At 35.0% G+C, this 22,879-nt stretch overlaps 2 protein-coding genes across 2 annotated transcripts in view; both read right to left on the minus strand.

The window, feature by feature from the left end:
• The window catches only part of LOC110103848 (phospholipase A-2-activating protein), a 93,772-nt gene extending 84,976 nt beyond the window's left edge, over nt 1-8,796 (minus strand). The window contains exons 1-3 of the mRNA XM_020832708.2: nt 8,613-8,796; nt 8,150-8,484; nt 3,660-3,763 (exon numbers count right to left, since the gene is read on the minus strand). Of these exons, the coding sequence (XP_020688367.1) occupies nt 3,660-3,763; nt 8,150-8,484; nt 8,613-8,672 (499 nt within the window). The 5' untranslated portion in view covers nt 8,673-8,796. The remainder of the gene's footprint in view (nt 1-3,659; nt 3,764-8,149; nt 8,485-8,612) is intronic.
• Nucleotides 8,797-17,973: 9,177 nt separating this feature from the next.
• LOC110103835 (glycosyltransferase BC10-like) lies at nt 17,974-18,993 on the minus strand. The gene is made up of 2 exons (XM_020832693.2): nt 18,931-18,993; nt 17,974-18,732 (listed from the first exon to the last, which is right to left on the minus strand). The coding sequence occupies exons 1-2, from the start codon at nt 18,991-18,993 to the stop codon at nt 18,091-18,093; spliced, it is 705 nt and encodes a 234-aa protein (XP_020688352.2). The 3' UTR covers nt 17,974-18,090.
• Nucleotides 18,994-22,879: the final 3,886 nt, after the last annotated feature.

Consider the following 22,879-nt stretch of genomic DNA (forward strand, 5'->3'; position numbering starts at 1 on the left):
TTCTTTAAAACCTCTCTATCTTCGATTTTACTAATATGCGATAAAAAAAAAATCTTTATTTTCATTTAGGATGCTAATGTCACTAAAGTCAATCATATTCTCACAATTTTCATTAAAAAATTTAGCAAAATCTCTCATCCACCTTTGTTGAATATCAACTTCTAATAAAAGCACTTTTTAATCTTCATCCTTAATGCACTTTACTTGAATTTAAAAAATTCTTACTACTTCTATCTCATTGTTTGGCAAACTTATACATATATCTTTCGCCCTTCTTAGTATGTATTCTATTATATAAATCATTAAAAACTAAGATATTTGCATCGTTAACACTTTCTTAGACTCCTTACGAGCCTCTTTATATCTTTCTCAATTATCAGAATTTTTACATCTAAACTAATTTTCATAACAAATCTTTTTATTTTTTATGTTTTCTTGCATATTCTGATTCCACCACCAACTATTTTTAAAATTATGATTTTTTTCCTTTGAAACTCCAAGCACATCTTTTGCAACATTCTTACTATCACAATTTCTTTTTTCCCACATAACATTAGCTTCCTCATGCACAGACAAAATTTTGAGATCTAGAATTTTACTCTCAAAAATATTTTTGTTAAAATTCTTTAAATGCTCACATCTAATCCTAGAACAAAGTTTTATTTTATTTTTTATTTTCTATCATTTCATCTTAAAGTACAAAACTAATAAGCAATATTTGTACATAAACTTTTACTTGGAATAACTTTATAATCTTTGCAATCTAAACAATATATTTTTTCATATAAGAAAAGTGTTCAAGTTTACAAAAAAAGGCTTATATGTAAAGATCGTCTTTGACGCAGTCCAGGCTTCTAAAGTTTAAACAGGTCAAATATATCCACAAAAGGCCAATTACAAGTCAAATAACAAACTTGAACCAAGGCTGCTTTAAGCCCCTTTTTTTTTTACTTTTGGCCAAAATTCTCTCTTTTTTAAACTATTTTTATATATTTCCATTTTTTCTTTTGGAAAAGAATAGATTTAAATTTAAATGTTTGTTTGATTGGGATAGGTTATATTTACATCCAATTATTTGGCTTTATCCTTATATAGCTATTTCTAAGAATAAGGATCCATGATTTGTAATTGAGTTGTTATTGATTTATGATGAATAAAATCTGATTATTTGTGCCAAGTTGAGCACTCATAAGATCCAAGCTTTATGTAGTTCGCACCAAGTTGTGTACACGGATTTATTTCTTTTCCCCTTCCATCAAGCTTGATCATCTTTCTAAATGTCAAGTTAATATCAAAGTCCAAGCGGAATACAAAACATACTTTAAAATTGGAAATTTGAGGCTTTGCTTTGAACGCGCCTCCAAGTGAGACGCATGCAAAATGACTACAGGCTTACACCTCAAAGTCGGAGACGTACACCTCAATTATTTGAGACACATCTTCAGGCACATGTATTGAGGCATACGCCTCTATTTCATGATTAATACGGTATTGAGCTTTTTCTATTTAACAGGCAAAAAAGCCCTATTGATATTATAAACTAAGCATATTTCATTAAAAAGGTTTGTGATCTTTGAGATTGGAGATGATTAAAAAAAAAGAATATTGATACAAATGAGGATAAAGGTTTTAATTTGAGTAGATCTAAAACCGAACACATAGAGTGTAATTTTAGTAGCAATAGATATAGTATAGGGATTCTGACTTTGGGTGACCAAGTCATTAATAAGAGCACATAAACTTTTTAAATATCTTGGTCTATTGTTCAAAGTGATGGTGAAAAAGATGGGAATATTCTTAGTGGAATTCAAGTTGAATGGTTGAAGTGGAGGAATGCATCGGGCATGGGACAAAAAAGTTCCCCTCAAACTTAAGGGAAATTTCTATAAGATGGAGGTGAGACCTGCAATGTTTTATGGCACAAAATGTTGGCCATTAAAAGACAAACATAAAATTAAGTTAAGTGTTATAGAGATGAGGATGCTCAGGTGGATGACTGGCTTCACTCTTAAAGACAATGCAAAACAAGAATATACGTGAAAAGGTTGGAGTAGCTCCAATGGCAGATAAGATTAGAGATAGCCGCCTTAGATGGTTTGGATACATAAAACATCAACCTTCTGATCCGGCTAGGAGAGTAGATGTATTAGATTTGGCCTTTATTAAGAAATGAAGAGGTAGACCTAAAAAGACTTTGTTAGAAAATATTATAAATGATCTTTTTTTTATTAGACTTAAATGAGAATTTGGAGAAAAATGATTCATGTAATCAACCCCACGTAGTAGGATAAAGGATTGATGTTGTTGTTATTGTTGTTGTATAAATTAGTAATTATTAAATATCATATTATTACTCTAATATTTTCTCTTACGTGAAGATATCCTCCATGTTATATTTTTCCAATTATATATATATAGGTACCAAATTCTAGCTAAATAATCAAGTTATATCCAAACACCTCTAAACATTGATGAATGAAATTTATATTGTGATGCCAACTAAGTGGGTCCTCTTTAAATTTAAGTTGAGTACATGGATCACATTTTGTGCATGTGGAGTTTTTCCATCTCCCCCCTCCATCAACTCTCATAGATCATCATTATCTAAAATTAAGTCATTTCTATGTTTTGCAAAATAAATAAAATAAAATGACAATTATTAAAAATTGTCAATTGATAATACACAATCTTTACAGTTATTTAAATATGAACCAATTACGTAAATATTACTCTCTTCACCTACAACATGTCTTATACATGTTAACAAATGTGATCCATATCAAGGCTAGTTCTAGTTTACATTTGACATCAATAAATGCGAAGTGTCAGAATTCGGCATTTGTTAACATGCATAGGGTCATTTTAGTAAGTTTACTCCAATGGAACCCTTGTGTTGCCGACAAGTGCCAAATTCAGAACTTATAGCACATTTCGTTGAAATGCCCGTATACAGTACAGAAGCTAGAATTTTAAAGCACAACATAGCTCCTTGACCTTCAAACATAAATAAATAAAATTCACATTAAAAAAGGTACGCTGCAATAAGGATAGCACCAAAATGGTGTGAAAATTTAACATGTTTCTTATCTCAGCAATAAAAAGGCAGTTTAAATCCAACCTATAGCTGAATGCCGAAGTCGTGGGAAAGCCTTACCAAGCATTATAAATAAATTCGTACAAGTAGCACTATGCTTGGATATCCTCAAATATTAATCAGATCACCAAAGATAGTGGCCAATATCTCCAGGAAATTTGACAGTTTGTTTTCTAGGAATTTATCCTAACATCACTAAGATAACATCATAATAATCAAGGAATGCAGATTTGCATCAACGAAAATAACAAACAAATAGCAAAATCTTCTGGGAGTAGATAATATACAATGAAAATAGATGTATGCATGAATCTAATCCATCTTGTTACCACATAAGTGGAAACAAAAAAGAACTTAAATATGTGAAAACCTTCCATTCATTTAATAAATATAACCCTTCGTGTACAACTACTTTGGTAAAGTCAAAACCATACATCCAACATAAGAGAAAAAATAGTCCCAAATTCCTATCTATAGAAATAGAAAATGAACAAATTTGAATTATAGTAATTCAGAGACGAGCAGAAGAGGCATGAATCCAGCATATGCAGAAAAAAAAAATTACCAGTGACAAGATCACCAGAGGATAGCCTTACTATCGCTTGAATGGCCACCTTATGAGATTCCCAGAGTTCAACTTCACAACCTTTCCTCCACCGCCGAATCGTGCTGACAGCGATTCAACAAAGAAACCATGGTTACAACAAAGAAATGAACTGATGCTTAAAGATGAAGCCAATAGAAGCCATCAACTTAATTCACAGATGAAATGAAAACTTTGTAGCCAAAGGCATAAAGGCAAAAGTACAATGTATCAGGAGCATTTAGAACTTTCAAGTCCCAACAAGCTTGAAAAAAGATGCATAAGTTCAACAGGCGTTTTCTGTTTATTGTCAAAATTACAAATTAGGCAGTTCAATTTTTTTTAGAATCACCAAGGGCTGTAAATTACATTAAAAAGGGAATAAATAAGCTCCTGCTAATGCAAGATATGAGGCGTTGTTGTGCATAACCTTATCCATGCACAGACAAGATTATTTCCATGACTAAAATGTGAGACATCCACATTTAAAAATGAAATCTAAAAAATATCTCGCTTTTTTCATTACAATCAAATCTGATTGCACGATGGTGACCAACCATTAATGTCATCAACCCCTATTATCCCAAGATCGCATGCTCATCTTCAGTAAATATCAAGTCCCAAAATTCAATAAGCAAGAATATGCAATTTGAACCCCCTATTCCAAAATACAGACACACACATGGAAATAAAAATACATGAAAATTTATAGGCTAAAAAGCTGACAATTTCTCCATTCCTCATTTCAAATCATCTTCACACAGGAAATTCAACGTACACTAAATATCTCATGTTTTTCATGAAAGTATAAGCTTTTCCAAAAACTTAAATCTTACAACCAGAGGGTTTATTTAAGCATAAATTCCCCTACAGTTCTGCTGGTCAAGAAACTAGCAAAACATGGTCAAGTAAAAGAATTATTAGGGATTTGAATGAGATGAATAATTTCCTATAGAATATAAGAGGTGACGTAAAGACAAAATAAAGTAGTCATTCCAATTTAGTTCATCATTTTCCTGAAACTTTCGCTGTCATGTGTTAATATAATATAATTCCAGTTCATGCCAAAAGTGCTAAATTCTATGCATCCTGCATTAATGGCAAAATATAAGATAGGAATGTAAAATATGATTTGCATTTTGCAAAACTTTTTTACCTCTCAATATGTTAAAATATATCAAACTATGAACTACTGCTGCAAAATAGAATGAAAAAACAATACATTCTAGAGCTTATAAGCAATAGCTAGAACTGCATTTAAATACCTAAATTAGAGATAACCCTAGATATGATAGAATATATATATATATATTTTTTTTTTTTTTTTCAATTCACAAATTACTCGAGAAAAAACACATTAATGAGAACAAATCAATATAAAGCTAACTTTAAAACAATTTCCATGATGTAGAACAAATGTTTGACACTTCGGTTCCTTTGTCATGCATAATTGCAAGCCTAAACCATCCACCATACTTCCTATAACAAGTCCCCGTAAAATGAAAAATAATGCCGGAAAAAAAAAAAACATATCATGAACAAGCTCCTTGTAAACTAATTGATTGTTTTCACAAAGGTACATAGAAAAATTTGTGTCCATATATGTGAATCAGGCTTTAGGTTGAAGCCCGCACAGCTAACTGAAGGATATGAATAAACGTTTTTGCAATTTGCTTGTAGATGTAATTTAAAGATTCAGTTATGTTCTCCTTAAGCTGATTATGTCTTTGCTCATGCATTAAGCTTGTTTTTTCTCATAACCTTGCTACTACTTGAAAAATCTTTTTTCTTTCTTTCTATTTAAACATGTTAATTTAAGATCACGCCGTTTAGTGATGAGCAATCATTTCTGTTTACTGACAAATTCAAAGTCACCTTGCTAGTACAAGCATTCCAAACTCAAGATCAAGATCTACAGCAGCATAACATATTCAAGCAAAACTTGAAAAAATAAATATTCAGTTAACACGATACCCCAAGTCCACTTCCAACTTGATCAGCAATGCAACAAACCAAGTTCGCATTGCAAAACATTATGGAACTTCACATGAATGTCAAACCAGATTATCATACATAAATTCTAAACTATCAATCTCCTTAGCCTTCTCTCCAATCCATTTAGTTTCCTGAATGCATAGAATATTTATCTTCCAATGGATCATAATTTCTATTAATTCCATTAATTTGTCTATAAGGGAACCTATATTCCAAGTTCTTATCCTAATTTTAGTTTAATGCACTAGCTTCTTTGCCTATATTCGTTCATGACGTGGAAACACTTGCCTATTTAACACTGCACCCGAGCACCGGTGCAGCAACACTTACTTTTTGTTGTATTCAGGCCATACAACGCGTCGCTTCCAAGGAACGTCCTAGCATTAACATAATGTATTAAAGAATTCATGTCATGATTAACACAATGTATTAGTCTGAATTTAACAAAAATGCAAAATTTTGTGTTATAATAATCATATTGAGTATTGAGTATTGAATTTGAATTTGGCTAATAAAAATTCAAACTTGAATTTTGATTTTAAACAATTGATTGAGACAGTTGGAGGTTGTTATACTATATCTTATTTATAGAGTTGGTATCCTAAGAAAAAATGCTTATTTGGTTAATAGCTTCATGTTTCTGCAATTGTTCATTTTGGGATTCCATTAATTACTATGCTTGCCTTATTTAACTAGACTATAGTTGGACATTATTATCTTCCTTAGTTGCTTAGGCTCCACTATGGCCTATGTGTATTGTGACTTTTCTTTTGCAAATTATAATTCAGCTACAATTTTATCATGAAATGTTCATTTCTTCAGGTACTCCATTATACTCCATTATTTTAGTAGCATCCGACTTCAACAACTTCTCAACAAGTTTGTCACTCTGGTCTATAGTTGCTTTGGGCCTTCATCTTCTCTCATAATTTTCCATTGGCAATGCAAACTATGTATTTTATTTTCTATAAAAATAGGGATCTTAAGGCATGTGATAGAGGAATAAACCTATCTTCTCCTTCTGATTTTATAATATTTGATAAAATGTTAAACTTGAAATGTTTTGATAGATGTTGTCTCCTCATATAAGCACAAGCTTTACATAATGGTTCTTCCCATTTTCCATATTTCTCAATCATTTTTTTTTATGTAGAACGGAGGGGTGGTGTAATAAATATTAAAGATTTTATATTCCATCTCAGATTTCCCTTAATTAATGGATTTGAATTTGAAATTCAAACAAGAAAAGAAGGGAGGGAAGAGAATAATTAATTATCTCCTTAATTGGGACATTTAATTAGGAAGTAAATCATTAGGATTGACGGGAGGGGAGCAGCCAAAGGAGGAGGGAGGAAAGATGTCCGCATTCGATATATGTGGACCATAGCATTAAATGTGATGGGGTAATTAAATTTGAAATTAATTTCAGATTTGGAGGGATTAGAAGGGCTTCCTAAATTAGATCTATTGATTACGAAAAGGGATTGGAAATTCAAATTAGTTTGGATTCAAATTAGAAACTTTCTAAGCTAACAAAAGATTAATTTAGGAAGGTAATGAAGAGGCTATTTTGAATTTGAAATTTCAAACTTGTACATGAAGAGGGGGCCGGCGGTTTCAAGGAGAGAGTGGGAGGGAAAATAATTCAAAGGGGTTTCCTAAATAGAACCAATTAAATTAAAGATGTGATTTAACAATCGATTTTTTTAATTTAATTCTAATAGGAGATTGATTGAGGAATTAACAACTTTCCAAATATAATTTATACTAAATTAGGAAAAATTTCAAATTTGAATTTGATTTCAAACTTGGATTAATATTCCTTCCAAATCTAACCCAATCTATATTAGGAAAGGAGTACAGGCTAGAGCAAATTTTGGAAACAAGGCTAGGGGAGGCCGGCGGCTAGGATCTAGGTTAAGGTTAGCTGGCGCCTGGCGGTGGGGTTCAAGGTTGAGATAGCCGGCGGTTGGGGTGGGGATGTGGGGAGGAGAAACGAAAAGTTGTAGTGGAGAGGGGATTGGAGCTGGCGGTAGAGAGAAAGGGAAGGTGGTGGCAAAGAGTTGGAATAAGGGGAGAAAAGAGAGAGAGAATGAGATAGGGAAAGAAGATAAACCGTGAGCCCGGACACATCCTGCGGCTGACGGGTGATGCGATACCCTCACCTAGGGACTTCAACCACAAGCCAGGACATATCCTACGGCTGGTGGGTATAAGTCTCTCATGATCCAATTCGAATCTCACGGTAGTATATTAAGAATCCAAATGTATGGGGTTCAAATCCCATATCACATTATTTCAAATCCAAAAGTACAATTTTTGATAAGTTGCCATAGAAACCTCGTAAACATCATTTTAAAGCTTAGTGTTAGCTGTGCTTCATAGTTTGGAAAGAGTTATATTCGATGAGCATCATATGTCCAAAAGGAGCAATTAAAATACATCCCTTCTTAGTAACTTTGTTCTCAAAAGCATACCAGTCAATGGAAGTTGAAATGATATCCCCATTATCATCAACTACAACCCCCGTAACCTGCAACCCATGCCCCTTCATCGTTTCCACGGCCACGCCCGTCCTCAAATCCCAAAGCAAAACAAGTGCGTCCATCCCACCGGACACGATCCCACCATCTGGAAATCGCTCACAAGGACGGATCCATGCAAGCCGTCCAACGAAGCTCGAATGCCCAACGAGAGTCTTACACAGCACATAACTGTGCTTCTTCTCGGGGTCCGGAGTCCAGTACCTCACCGTCCTGTCCCTCGACGAAGTGGCAATTCCGAAGCCATCGCAAATACAAATTCCTCGAACCTGGTGAGAAGTTCCAAAAGTAAAAAATTTCAGTTTAGGGTTTAAGATTCCACGATCGTAACTGTAAGAGGGAAAAGTCGACGTAAGGATAGTGCAAATAAAAATATTGATGACGAAGATCATCATACGTCGTCTTCGTGTGCTCGGAGTTCGCAGCTTAGGCTGTACTCGCGAGCTTCCAACGCCATTGACAATACAGAAGAGATTTCCCTTTCGGGTTTGGTTTTACGGAAAATCTCGGATGGAAGAAGTTTGTGTCAGCTACTGAAACGGGACTTTTGGCGCTGTTTGATCGTCGACGGAGAAATTTTTTTTACTATTATAATATTAGAAATATATATACATTGATAATAGACAAATTTTTTAGGGGGGGCAAAAGTAATTTTTTAGGAGGGGCAAAAATTTTTTTTTACTCTCCTATATAAAAAAAAAAATTTACTCCTATAAAAAAAAAAATTTTTTTTGAGGGGGGGCAATTGCCCCCCCTAAGCCTTATATGATTCCGCCCATGATCCCCGGAGCCATTTTTTTTACGTTCCGGACTCAATTTTTGCACTTCCGGAACCTTTTGGGACCTCTACACCCAAATTTGAATTATTTCAAGTTTTCAAATCGCACAAAAAAAATTCCCATGGTCTACGACGCATATTTTCGGACTTCTTGAGCTTCGACGTCCAGAATAGGGGGCAACTGATACGTCCTCCAAAAATTATCTTGATCAGGCACGAATCTCGAGGCAAAATCAAGGTGTGAACTTCCAAAATTAAAATTGGGACCATATGAACTCCGATTTCAGCAAACTTATAGTCAAACTAAACGTTTCAAAAATACGAACCCAACGACACCAAATTCGACTAAATCCGAGCCCAAATGAGGCCAAATCAAGGACCCGAACCGTTGTTAGAAGGTTCGAACCACCATTTGGGTTACCAAACAGTTTCTAAATATAATGTGCTTATAGTCTAATCGAGCGGCTCAACGAGACGAATCCAACGATCCTAAGATAGTTGAATTCCAACATCACTAGGAAATTCAAATGTCCCTCAAACAGTCCATGATCAAGGTATACAACATCGGTCGTCCATCCAACCACTCCCCATTTGCCCTTGATCTCTCATCTATTTACGGGTCATGCCACTCCATAAAATCTATAAATAGATCTCTCATTTCTCTTGAAAAAGGATGAAAGAAAGAAGAAAAGAATGAAGAAGAGAAGGAAGAGAAGGAAGACGCTCCTCCTCGACCACCACCAGACTTTCACCGGACCACCACTTGAGGCCTTCACCTCCGCCAGACCATGGCCTAACGTCGTTGTTTCGCCGGACCACCACTTGAGGCCCTCACCTCAACTAGACCACCACTGGAGGCCCTCACCTCTGCTGGACCACCGCCTAACATTGTTGTTCCGCCAGATCACCTCTTGAGGCCCTCACCTCCATCGGACCACCACTAGAGGCTATCACCTCCGCCGGACCACCGCCTGATGTCGTTGCTCCACCGAACCACCACTTAAGGCCCTCACCTCTGCCAAACCACCACTAGAGGCCCTCTCCTCCGATGGACCACCACCTAACGTCGTTGTTCAGCCGGACCATCGCCTAACATTTTTGTTCCGCCGAACCACCGCCTCACGTTGTTACTCCGTCGGACCACCACTTGAAGCCCTGAGCTCCGCCGGACCACTGCCTAACATCGTTGCTCCGTCAGACCACCACTTGAGGCCCTAAGCTCTGTCGAACCACCACATGACATCGTTGCTCTGCCAGACCACCACTTAAGGTCCCGGACTTCCGCTAGACTACCACCTAAGGCCCGAATTTCCACCGCACCACCACCTGAGGCCCGGACTTCTGCCAGACCACCACTTGAGGCCCAGACTTTTGCCGGATCACCACTTGAGGCCCGAACTTCTATTAGGCCACCACCTGATACCCAGAATTTTACCAGAGTACCGCCCTACTACAACGATCTTTCTTACCCCAGACTTCTGTCAACTACGATATTTCAGACCCTGGTCTCCTGCCGACTACGGTCATTCCGACCTCCATCACCTACTATGGTCATTCTGATCTCCATCACCAGACAACGGTCTTTCAGATCCCGATCTCCTGCCAACTATGGTCTTTTAGACCCCGGTCTCCCGTCGACTAGGGTCCTTCCAACCTCCGTCGCCTACTATAGTCATTCCGACCTCCATCACCAGATAATAGTCTTTCAGTCCCTGGTCTTCTATCGACTATGGTCCTTCCGACATCCGTCGCCTACTATGGTCATTCCGAACTCCATCACCAGACAACAGTTTCTCAGACCCCGATTTCCTGCCAACTACCATCTTTCGGACCCATGTCTCGTGCCGAATATGGCCCTTCCAACAAAACAAATATGTCTATGTTGATTATTATAACTCCCACCATGTAGTGTGCTTTATATGATGTGCATTTGTGACATCAAGCCAAGGCCTTCTCCTAAGAAAGGGCCTCATTTGTAATCGATTGCAAATACTAGTGGATTCATTCAAACTGGGCTAGGCCCCGTGGTTTTTTCCCCTTTTTACGGGTTTCCACATAAAAAATCTGGTCTCTTATGAACTCTACACCCCCTCTCATGTATCTAATTGTGTGCTAGATCTTCGTACAATGCTAAGATGTTAAACTATATATTTCTCTACCGCTGCAAATATTCCAGGATGCAACAATCTTATTTGTGGAACACAACCTTCTTTTAATATGATGATTACTAAAGATGAATTCTATCATACCTAATTCTACTGATTGCATCTAAATTTATATGTGAGTGCACGAAAACATTACTACCATGAATGGCCAAGCAATAAAAGAATATATATATATATATATAAAGAGTGAAAAGCATTAAGATTTTATTAAATTGCATAAAGTTTAAGAGTATAAGTGATTTCTATATTAGGCTCACCCTTTGACATGTTATTTATATTCATGGGTTGTAGTAAAGTGTGAAAGAGATTTTATAGAGTAAGAAATTTGTTGGTCTTTAACATTATGCCATAAAGGAAGCATGAGGGTAGTAAGGCAGAGGCTAAGATTTATTGGGCTCAACTATCATGTTGCAAATTAGGCAAAGGTTATTAACCTTGTCTTCTTGATCATAAGTCCTCTTTGATAAAAAAGGAAAGATAGAAGACTGGAAAATCATTGAAGTGCAACTTAAGCATGATATTAGTGAATGGAAAGTCATGTAGAGTCCAAAAACATTAAAAAGTAGATTTGGCTTGGATGATCTTGAAGTTCAATAAGGCACACAATAAGTAGGTGATCATGTCACCCAATTGAAAGAAAAAGTTGATGACAGGTTGGGGAGAGCACTAAGAGGATGTTAACATGGTGATGAGGAGATGTTCGAAAGGATATTAGGAGGACATCAATAAGATGAGTTATAAACTAGAAATCAACTAAGGATGACTAAATGAAAAGAAGTTAACTTATGGTGAGTTGGAAACTAAAAGTCGATTAAGGGTGAGTTAGGAATTAGAAGTTGGCAAATGGAGAGTCTATGAGTAAAAATTGGTCGATGGTGTGTTGGTGAGTATAAGTGTACTAAGTGGCAAACTTGTTTAGATGATAAGCAAAGTCAAAGCTATTGAAGGGGGAAAATAGTAGCTAGATGATGGGTTACTAAGTGAAATTGATGCCACACAAAAATTTCAAGGAAAGTCTTTAGATCGCCTAAAGAGTGTTTAAGCTCAATAAATTGTGTAAGGTCATGCATTGGCCATTAGTCTAAGGATTAATCTAGGCAAAACTTGGTGCATTAATTGGCTCTCTAAACCAATTGAGACAATCTAGGTCAAGTGCCCATTTGGACGAAGGTTCAATCTGATCCAAATTGAATATAAACCACCTAACTTGGGAAATCTAAAAATTGGAATATAAGGTATATCAACTTGTAACTATGTTTAGTCTTGAGGTATATCTAATATTTGGTAGAGCTAGAACTAGATATGGCTAGGTTAAGCTTGGCTCAAATATAAGTTATTCTAGTTAATTACCTAAGCTAGAACTAAAATGGTGTGTTTATTTTGTTGTAACTAAAATTGTGATCAATATGAATCTCATCCACCAATGAAATTGAACCATCCTAAAGTTTTTTTAAGTCCCAAATTGCTTCTATCGTATTCTAATACATCCTCTTACACCAAATGAAATTACTAAAATCAATTATCTACTTTAAAGTTCACTAGATACTAGTGCATCATTAGTCCTCTAAGTTAATTAATAGTTGATATGGATTAACTTTTCTTAAGTATAAATTATACATTATTTATTGTATTTAGATTCATTGAAAATGTATTGTTTTAATTGTGTTTGTGCAGAAATTGTTAAAAAATGGGAATAATTAAGTACTGAATAGCTTTGTAATGCAAACTTATATCACACCACAGCACCAAAATCATTGACGTCAGGGTGCTTATTTCAGACATTGCAGTATCGAATTCTCTGTTTTCAAGCATGGTAACATCACCACGATTAGCATTGTGATGTAACACTACATCGCTGCTCCCAAATTTAACACTGCATTGTTAGAAGTCTCAGCAAAATGAGCATCAAAGCACTGATCCTTACAATGCCTAAGCACTGAAAATTAATTTTAGCATCGTAGTGCTCAAACTTCTAGAGCGCCGTAGCCAAAAGACACACCATTTCAATCATTATTTGTGGCAGGTTGGCCACCACTACAACATAGACAATATTACAGCGCCGAGGTGTTAGTTCATTTTTCACAACCGTGGTGCCACCTTGTCAAGTGTCGCAGTGCCTGAACCCATCCTTGTACTTAATGTAAAAAAAAAAATTAATTTATGTTGTTTAGGGAGTTCTATCATTTGAGCAAAATTCTATAATTTTAAGTGTGTTTTTTTAGTGTCACCTTAGAGTAAAGTCTAAGGGAGGCTAGGAAAGTGCAACATACTTTTCCTTGTCTAAATTTTAGCCTGTTTGTATAAGCAACTTTATATTTTGTGGAAGAAAAAGTATGGAGAAGATCATTTAATCTTTTTGGGTAAAAAAAATTTCTTATTACTTCTCTTGTATCTTTTCTTCCAATGAATGAAATGAAGATGAGTTTTCTCATTATTTCTTCCATGTCTTGTTAATTATCTAGTTTTGGGCTAATGATATAGAAAGGATAGCATGTACTAAGAGACTCTTGTGCTTTAATGGATGTATTGATATTTTTAATATCTTCCATTATTAATTTAATACATAGAATGGTCATATGTGTAATTAAAATCTAATGTGATGTATAGCCTCGGCGAAGGAATATTGGAATAATTAGGAGTATTTAAATAGAATATCAACATGCCTAGACATAGGATATTTGAATATTATATGTTCTATAGAGATAGAAAAATTATATGAATGTCATAAGCTTTTCTTTTCACCCATACAAGCTCGATTGAGATCTAGGGATGCATATGCTCTGATCCACGTCTACAATTTGGAGTCTCATCAGAAAAACTATATTATTTATATTCATTAATCCAAAACACTTTATTTTTATAAGTATAAACTTTTTCGGCAAATTTTTCTTTCATTGATAAAAATTCAAAATTCTCATTTTTATTTTAGTAAGATAAGTTGTACATTTGAAGTAAGAAATAGTATTTTAAGTTATAATTAAGTAGAGCACTTTATCATGGGTTCGACACTCTATTGTATTACTTTATTATTTGATTCAATAAGTATACTTGTGTATTGTAGTGTTTTATATTAAATTATATAAAAAAATCTAAGCATATTTTAAACTCAGCAATTTGCATACTAGCTCATATTACTATTCGCCCATCAGATTTTTGGTGCAATTATTGGGGAAATAACGTGCGTATTACAAGTTTAACTATATTGTTGAACAATACTTGTGTCTTTATTTTCTTTGATAAACTTTTGAAAAAGCGTAAAATAGTTTTATTGATTATTTAGCTTGTGATTTTTATTTTAGTTGCTTTATCTTTATTGTATGCTTCGTAGATCCAACAAAGAGCCCTGTTATTTGACTCTGAGATAAAAAGGTCCATTACAAAAATTTAAAAAAATAAAAAAGTTATAGAAGTTTCTGACCTAGTGAAAGATCAGGACAATTCTATACCTTTTAAAGAGTATAATAACTCTATAATAGAAGGAATCTATTACTATGTCAATAGACCTATTATCCACGCCAATAACTTTCAATTGAAACCTATCATAATTTAAATGGTTCAAAGTTTCCAGTTGTAGGAAACTCATATTGAAGATCCAAACTTACACTTATATAATTTCTTAGAAATATATTCAACATTTAAGTATAATTGTGTTAATAAAAATGACATTTTATTTAGATTGCCCATATTTTCTTTAAAATTTGGTTGAACTATTTGTCACCGGGCTCTAAAACTACTTGGAAAGAGTTCGTAACAGCTTAATCTCTTAGCTAACGAGATATTATCCACTTTTGCTTAAGAGCCTCAAACTTTATCATGTTGGTATAACTTCCCAGGAGATCATCCATCCTAGGATTTGTACGGGATGACATGCTTAACTACGGAGTTTCTTGAATGAAATTTTAACCATTACACTAAAAAACACCTCAATGTTTAAGAGTTTAGCTTCTTTTATTATGGGGTTTCACAATCTCCTTACTTAAGTAACTGACATTTTTGTTAGCATATTTATCCCATAATTATCCATCGGGCAGATAGGATTATAGTGGTGGCCCCTATAAGTTCAAGTGGTGATTCCCGTCATATAGCACTTTATTCCATGCAGGGTTCAAGAGGTGGCTCCCATGGCGTAGCACTTTATCTTGTATGACACTTAATTCTCATCTTTTGGCTTATATATTGCTATGATGCCAATTGTAATAGCATAAACTCTTAATTATTGAGATACTGACCACTTTAGCTTAAGGGCCTCATGATTTTTTTCTATTGGTGTAACTTCCTAGAAGATCACTCATCCCAAGATTTCTCTAAGATGAGTAGCCTAACCATGGAGTTTCTTTAATAAAATTCTAACAATTACACCAAAATGTATCTCGATATTTAAGAGTATAACTTATTTTACTTATGGGATTTCACATAGTTGACATGCAAATTTCTAGCTAAGTACTTCCCACTTTCAAAAGCTGTCAAACTTAGAATTCATACAACATCTTTTACCCAATTTGAATTTATGAAAGTTGTGAAAGATTTAAGAAAATGCCCTCACCACACTTTACTCAATTGGTTTATTATTCAGATTTTTTATAATGGATTGGTAGGACCCCTTAGATTAATCATAAATGATGTAGTTGGAGAATCTTTAATATCCATGTCATTTGAAAAAGCATATGAACTAATAGAGAAAATGACTATAAATAATTTTAAGTGGCCTATTGATAGGGTAAATCCTAAGAGAGTAGCTTGAGTCTACGAATTAGATGCTTTATCAATTTTTACTACACATGTAGCTGCAATTTCAAAAAAAAAATAGATACTATGAGAGTTAGAGCTGGACCATATAGGAATAAGAATTTCTCTAATCATGTAACTGATCCTAAATGCATGAGCACCGTAACGCCATATATTGAAGTACCACAATGTTACCAATCAAGATTTGATCAGAATTATCAATTGGGGAGTGGAAGATACAATTGGAAGAGGTAGTAATACAATTGGAGATTAAACTACAAGATCAATCTACAGCTCTTAGAAATTGAAGACTAGATAGTGGAGGTTGATCAATAATAAAAAAATTAGAAGAGCAATGCAATATTTAGTTTAGGAGTGGAAGATATTTACGAGACCCTTATAAGAACATAGATTAACCTGAAAAGGATAATGGGTTAGACAAAACTTTAGATTCTTAACTTTCATGAGAGTTGCAACGCTGAAGATCTGGTGATGTAGCACTTTCATGCAAACTAAAGACTGAGCATTAAGCACCACGACACTCAAAACTAGCATAGCACTACTGCGAGACTGGCTGGATAGTTTTTCTTTCTTGTTTTTCTTAAGGTGGTGTCTATTTGTGGGATTTATTATATCTCTTTATTTTTTCTTGTGTAAAAACAATGTAAAAGGGAAGAGAAGCATGGAGAGAGTGAGAGAGAAGAGAGATCTGTACCAATTCACTCATATTTTCATAATGAATTTTTTTGTTGTAGTGTGGCTATGTGATTTTTTCCCAGTTTCAAAAATTTTTATGTTAAATCATGGTGTTCTTTACTTTTTACTGCATTTCTATTTTTTCTTTTTTGTGTATTTTACTTCCACCCTCAATAGGATTGAAATCTTTTAGTAATTAAAACACACACACACACTTATTAAATAGATCCAAACATAATGAGATCAACAATTTTGGCTAGTATTAACGGTGGTAACAATGTCAATGGTGTCGGTGTGGTAGTCAACAATGTCAGGATGGTTATGGATGGCAAAATAGTTTACTTTAGGTGAGCCAAGGGTGTGACAAACAATTGAGAGAGACATAGAGGCTACAAGTGATGGGAGAGCCTAGCCTAAGGTTCTTCATGAGTGCAAGGGAACGATAGTTTCCGAGCGTCGAGAGAGAAGAGGGCTTGAGTTAACATTTGGGTGTCTAAAATCTCAAGAGCAAGGCTCTGAGCAATCACAAAGATTTCAATTTTCAAATTCATAAACAACGAATTGTTGAATTGAAGAGTATAAACAAGATTAGTCCAGCTCAAGCCACCCTATCTTGAACTTTATTAATTAATCAAATTTTAGTTCGAGTTTTTTAGGACTACTAACAAACTAGCTCATCATTATGAAAGGAGGAAAATAATTATAGTTTAAATACTAATAAATAAAAAATAAATAAAATATTATAATAAAAGGATAAAAATAAGAAATTACATATATATATATATATATATATAGTGACGTGATGCATCCGGATTGACCTCCGGACGCATCCATACACCGCACGTAATAATTTTTCCCAACCAACGGCCTCCACTGTGTGAGACTAGCGTGATGGCTACCTACACTACCAGCAATGCCAAGCAGCCTAACAAAGGGCTGACTGGCTGAGTGATTTGGAAATGCTTGCTTCAGCACCAACACAATAAAATATTGATTAAGACTTCTTTGGGATGGCTTTCTTACTGTTGTACTAAAAAGCTTTTTTAAGAAGCAGTAAGAAAACCGTCCCAAACGAAACCTAAGGCTTTATGTGGGATGGTTTTTTCTCATTATTTTGTTGCTGCTTTAAAAAAAAAAATTGCTGGAAAATTGTTGTAGAAAATACTAAGAAAACTGTCCCAAATAAAACCTAAGTTTATATTTAGAAACTATGTAAAACTTAACACCAGTGAATTACTTTGCTCACAACCCAATAAACTGTTCTTAGCAAAAAGCTGCAATCCTAATGTAAGAAAGATGCGAACATAATCAAGAAATGATGCGTTGAAATAAACTCAATGAATGATATTACCTACAAAGGCAGAGCAGAAGCTCCACTGGCACTGGCATTAACAAATGCAAATAAAAACAGTTTTCCTTAGCAAGTCACAAGCTGCACCTGTAACCAATGCTATGCAGAAGACAAATACATGTATTCATGATAAATAAACTGATTTAGAATTCAAACTTTATTAAGTAAATCCAAGTACAGTGGAAGCTAAGTGCAGCAAAGGCTGCAGTGCGCTAGGAGCAAATTTCCTAGCAAAGAGAACACAAATAGAAGAATTCTGACCGTTGTACAAACAATCCTGACCATCAAGAATTCTCTTGAAGAATTCTTCAGATATGTCAGCCTCTCCAAATGTGGCAGGGTGAGAACCACCCCTTGACCAATCTGTAAGAGTGATGGTCCTATTTGCAATCAGACTTGACGTTTTGATATGAAGCAAGGTGGGGAAGTAATGCTCGTCCACATAGCATGGTGGCTTGCAGAATACCTTGAATGCCAAGTAGTACATTGTGTCTTGCACCATATGAGTTGCGACGGTACGATCGACTTCGAACCACTGAGAACCTTTGCGCCACTGGCTTATATCAATGAGTGGTGCCATTTCTGGATTGTATCTCCCTCTTGCATGAGGGCTGGGGTCGTCAAAAGACTCCACAAAGCTGTGGTTTGATCCCTTCAGGTAAGTGTAGATTATGCTGAAGTTGTAGAGAGGTATGCATGTCTCGGAAAGAAGAATAAACCATTCGTTGGAAAGGTCAAGCAGCGCATTTGCCAGAAGCCGCTTCTCCGCATCGCATAAACTTATATTTCCCCATTCTGTTACCTGAGATCAGAAATAACTAGGTAGATAATGTTCATGTGAAACAGAAGAGTTAATACCTTTCAAATGGTTTGACATCTGAATATGCTAAATGTTTGTGTAGTTTGAGAGAGAAATGGATTGCATGTGATCAAGGAAATGATAAGTCTTGCTTATTTACAATGGGAAAAAAATAATTCTATGAAGTTCAATTATTGATACTGTTGAAGATTGCAGGGCCCACACCCCTACACATGCATCGGCTCCCACCCAATCCCCACTCATGGCCCACACTTGGTGGAACCTACATGAAAAACAATCTTGATAGGGATCCTTAAGCACATAAAATTATTCTGTGCGGACGCCGGACGCAGCTCAACGTACGGATGCTGCGGTACCGATTGGTACCGAGCCGCAGTACAATAAAAGAGTGACATGATGCATTTTTATTGGTCTCCGGACAGTGTTCGGTGTCCGCACATAATAATTTTTCCTTAAACACAGGGTTCTAACCATTGGATCAATCTTCTCATAATTCTAGAATCCATGTGCTCAATCTAGCCACTAGCCCGTCTTGGAGTATATATATATATATCTCCATAGTTTATCTTAAAAATGCACTATAAAAATTCAAAATAGTTTTTTTACATTTTTCTACTTCTCTACTTTTCTATAGTTACTTTTGTTGAGTTTCAAAAAAAGTTCATCTTTCATTTGAGAAAGCTTTCCAATCAGAATTTTAAACATTAGGTAAAACATTGACCATAACTAAAATCTTGTAATACCTAGTTGAAGAGGGATGACATTAGCCATTAGCCAGCGTCAAGGATTATTCTAGCAAAGGAAAAGCCTTTCTAACTCCGCCGCTTAGGAAAGCTAAAATGCAGAATTGCTAAATGCATAAGCAAAGGGTGTGCTTAAGTATCAGAAAAGTCAATTAGTAGAGAATTCAATCTGGTGATCATCGTCATGCTAAGTTAGCATTGAAGGTAGACTATTTGACCATTACAAGATAAGGCCTTTAAGAATTATCGATTATACCCATCTTGATTTGATGGTTGTATCGAGCACGAGGTCACCATTGAAAACAGATAAAAAAAGGATGGTGTTAGGTGAACTAGTAGTTTGGTTCACTTAATGGGGAAATTGAGGAAGATAAGGCAGGTGAGGTAGAGCGATGGATGGGAAGTAACGATATGAAGCAACAATTGTAACCACCTTATGCGATCGACTGGCGTGATAAGCCTGATGAGGAGATATAATTCATGCAAAAGAATTTGAAAGAAGAAGGAGAAAGTTGAAGGTAACACAACAAGAAGTTATATTAGAATTGTAGAACAGAGTAACAACTAATGTATAACTCAATAGCGTTAAAAGGAGGATTTATACAGCCAACCACAAAGAATTGATGATGATAATGGTGATGGCAGAACATGTAAGCCTTATGCAATTTAGATGTTAACCCAATCTAGTAATAAAGCTAGTTTTTTTAATCTTCTAGCATTACATATCATTTCATTATGATTTTACTTAGCTTGTTATTTTATTTGACAGTGATTGAAGTTAAGATTTTATTTCACATCACAAGGTAGGAGTTTTTAAGGTTTTTTTCTAACATTTTAGATAAGATAGTTGTCTTCAGTTAAGTTTAAACCTAAACTGGTAAACTATTCTGTATAAAAATGCCACTTTAGAAATCCTACTTAACACGGAGGAAATAGTACTAAACAGCAAGATCTTTTATATTTATTTAATGGGGAGCTGCTAATTTTTAGAATTGATGCTGATACTCATTCTCTAACCAACTTGGTTGCCTCAACCTGATATCTTAAAGGGGATCGCAGTACCATAATTCCATGTTGAAATATCTAAGCCAACATGAGGTTTCTCATGAAGTTAAATTTTGATATTCAAAAGAATCATCTCAAAATTCTCGTTACTTAGATATACTTAAGGAAACTAACAACAAACTTGATCATGTAGTCAACACCTAATTTCTACTTGAAGTTAGGAAAATTGAGATGTTGATGACTTGGATCATAATCAGAAAAATATTTTTCATGAATGCATGATCAACTAGTTAAACAAAAGATGGACTAACCTTGATAGGTGACTTGAGCTGTCACAACTAAAAGAAATTTAGTAAAATGTAAGACTACTCCCTATAAGCGAGTTACAGCCTCTAGCAAGATGACTATTCTATACTTGACAAAGTTGACCTAACATTTTAACTTAAATCATGAGTTTCAACTAAGGATAAACACAAATTTGACAAATTCCAGCAGAATCATATTAAAGATTGCAAGTTACCTATTTGTTTTCTTTTTTTCTTTTTTTTTTTGGAGTATTTAGGCCAATTAAGATAAACTCACACACACATCACATACGCAAGACTCGAATCCAAAACATCTTAGTTGATAGTCAAAGCTCCCAAACAACAGACTAAGGTGAGTTGCCTAGTTACCTATTTGTTAATGTATATTTCAACAAGTTTCTAATCTTTAAGTGACTCGTGGCAATAAGCTACAAATCACTCAGATTTGCAAGTCGCAAATCTCTTATATCAATGACTCAAAAGAGTGACTTATCTATTTATACACTATCCATATTCATTAAAATAATAAAATCACATAACAAGGATGTGCTGAATCCTAAAATGCTACAGCAATGACTAAAAATTGATCTCTACAACTCAATCTGCTTCTTTATGACAAGCACCACATTGTGAGAGAAAAGTCCGCTCCAATGGTAAGTCTTAGAAATGGTTACCCTCGATTTGTCGAAAGGCGCAATCCGTCCTGAAGATGATGAATTACCCTCAAATATAAAATCAAATTAAAGGTCAAATAAGAATTTGAACAATTAATAAATTATTGGGGAATTCACACAAAAAAATATTATCTGAGATATTATTATTACAAAAGAATTGCATTCATGAAGACATTACAACAAATGAAGTACAAAAATCGAAGTTCTATAAATGAAACATGAACCTCAAATTTCTAGTCGCACCTTGTCGAACCAACACTCTAGATTAATCCTTATACATAAATCAAGGAATCTAAAGCCAAATTGGGATTATCAATAGTTTCTCAAGTCCTTCACAACTTCTCGAAAAGAACAATAGAATTAAGGAATTGATGTACACCCATATTCATCTAAATTACGTTAATCAAGTCATAATAATTTGAACTAGGTTCAAGAAGTCATTAATTGAATAGGAGAATTGGCTTGAACCACTTACAACTCAAAAGTCGCCCAAACCTTGAGTTGGCTAGAATTGCATCTTAGACAAGTTGCCCAAGAGCTAACTTGGGCTTTAATGCTAATTTTTTTCTCTCTTCGGAGAGACTCATGAAGTTACCCATAAAATAAGGTTGTTTGCCCAAAAGATCTCACCAAATAGCCAGAGTGCTCACCAGTCAACAAAAGTGTTATTTTCAAAGGACTGTTGACCAAGGGTACTTGCCCTTAATTCAAAACCTAACTAGAAAGCACCCTCAAGTCTCACTCATCCACTATACAAGTATCTAGATAACGTTCAACCTATACATTTTTAATGTTATTGTACTATTTAGACAATTTTATAACATTGATCTTAATTCAAGCATATAAATAATAGGGTCATTAGTCAAGCATGATCATGATAGAATCATATGAAATCTCGCTAGAATTCACTACAAAATTTATTTCTTTATAGCTTGTTTCAGCTCGCCCCTCTTTATTCAAAGGGATTTGGTTAAGGTTAGATGTAAACCTGATGAGGTCATCGATCAACGGTTCAGACACGTGTATCGCCGGAAGCATCGCCGATCGATGGCCACGATTCAGAGCTTATATTTTTAGTTATTCATGCATTTTCAGTTTTCGGTATTCCTGTTTTACCCTTGTGTGTGAGTGAGTCATGTTGGGGCCCCGAGGGCGATTTAGTCATTATTTATGCTTTTATTTTCTTGTACCTCATGACCTATATATAGGGGTCATGTATCATTGTATGAGGCTAATGAAGATTATGAAAATTTGTTTTGATTTCCCTTGTCTTCTTCTTTTTCTCATTGTGGAGAGTTAGAGAGGAGAGTGAAAGCCCAAGGTGAGGGCGAAACGCAACACCCACCAGTCATTGGAAGAGTCCGTGGCTCGTGGTCTATATCCCGCATCCGATTTCCCCTCT

Source organism: Dendrobium catenatum, unplaced genomic scaffold (assembly GCF_001605985.2).
Source record: "Dendrobium catenatum unplaced genomic scaffold, ASM160598v2 fragScaff_scaffold_1211, whole genome shotgun sequence".
NCBI classification, from domain to species: Eukaryota; Viridiplantae; Streptophyta; class Magnoliopsida; order Asparagales; family Orchidaceae; genus Dendrobium; species Dendrobium catenatum.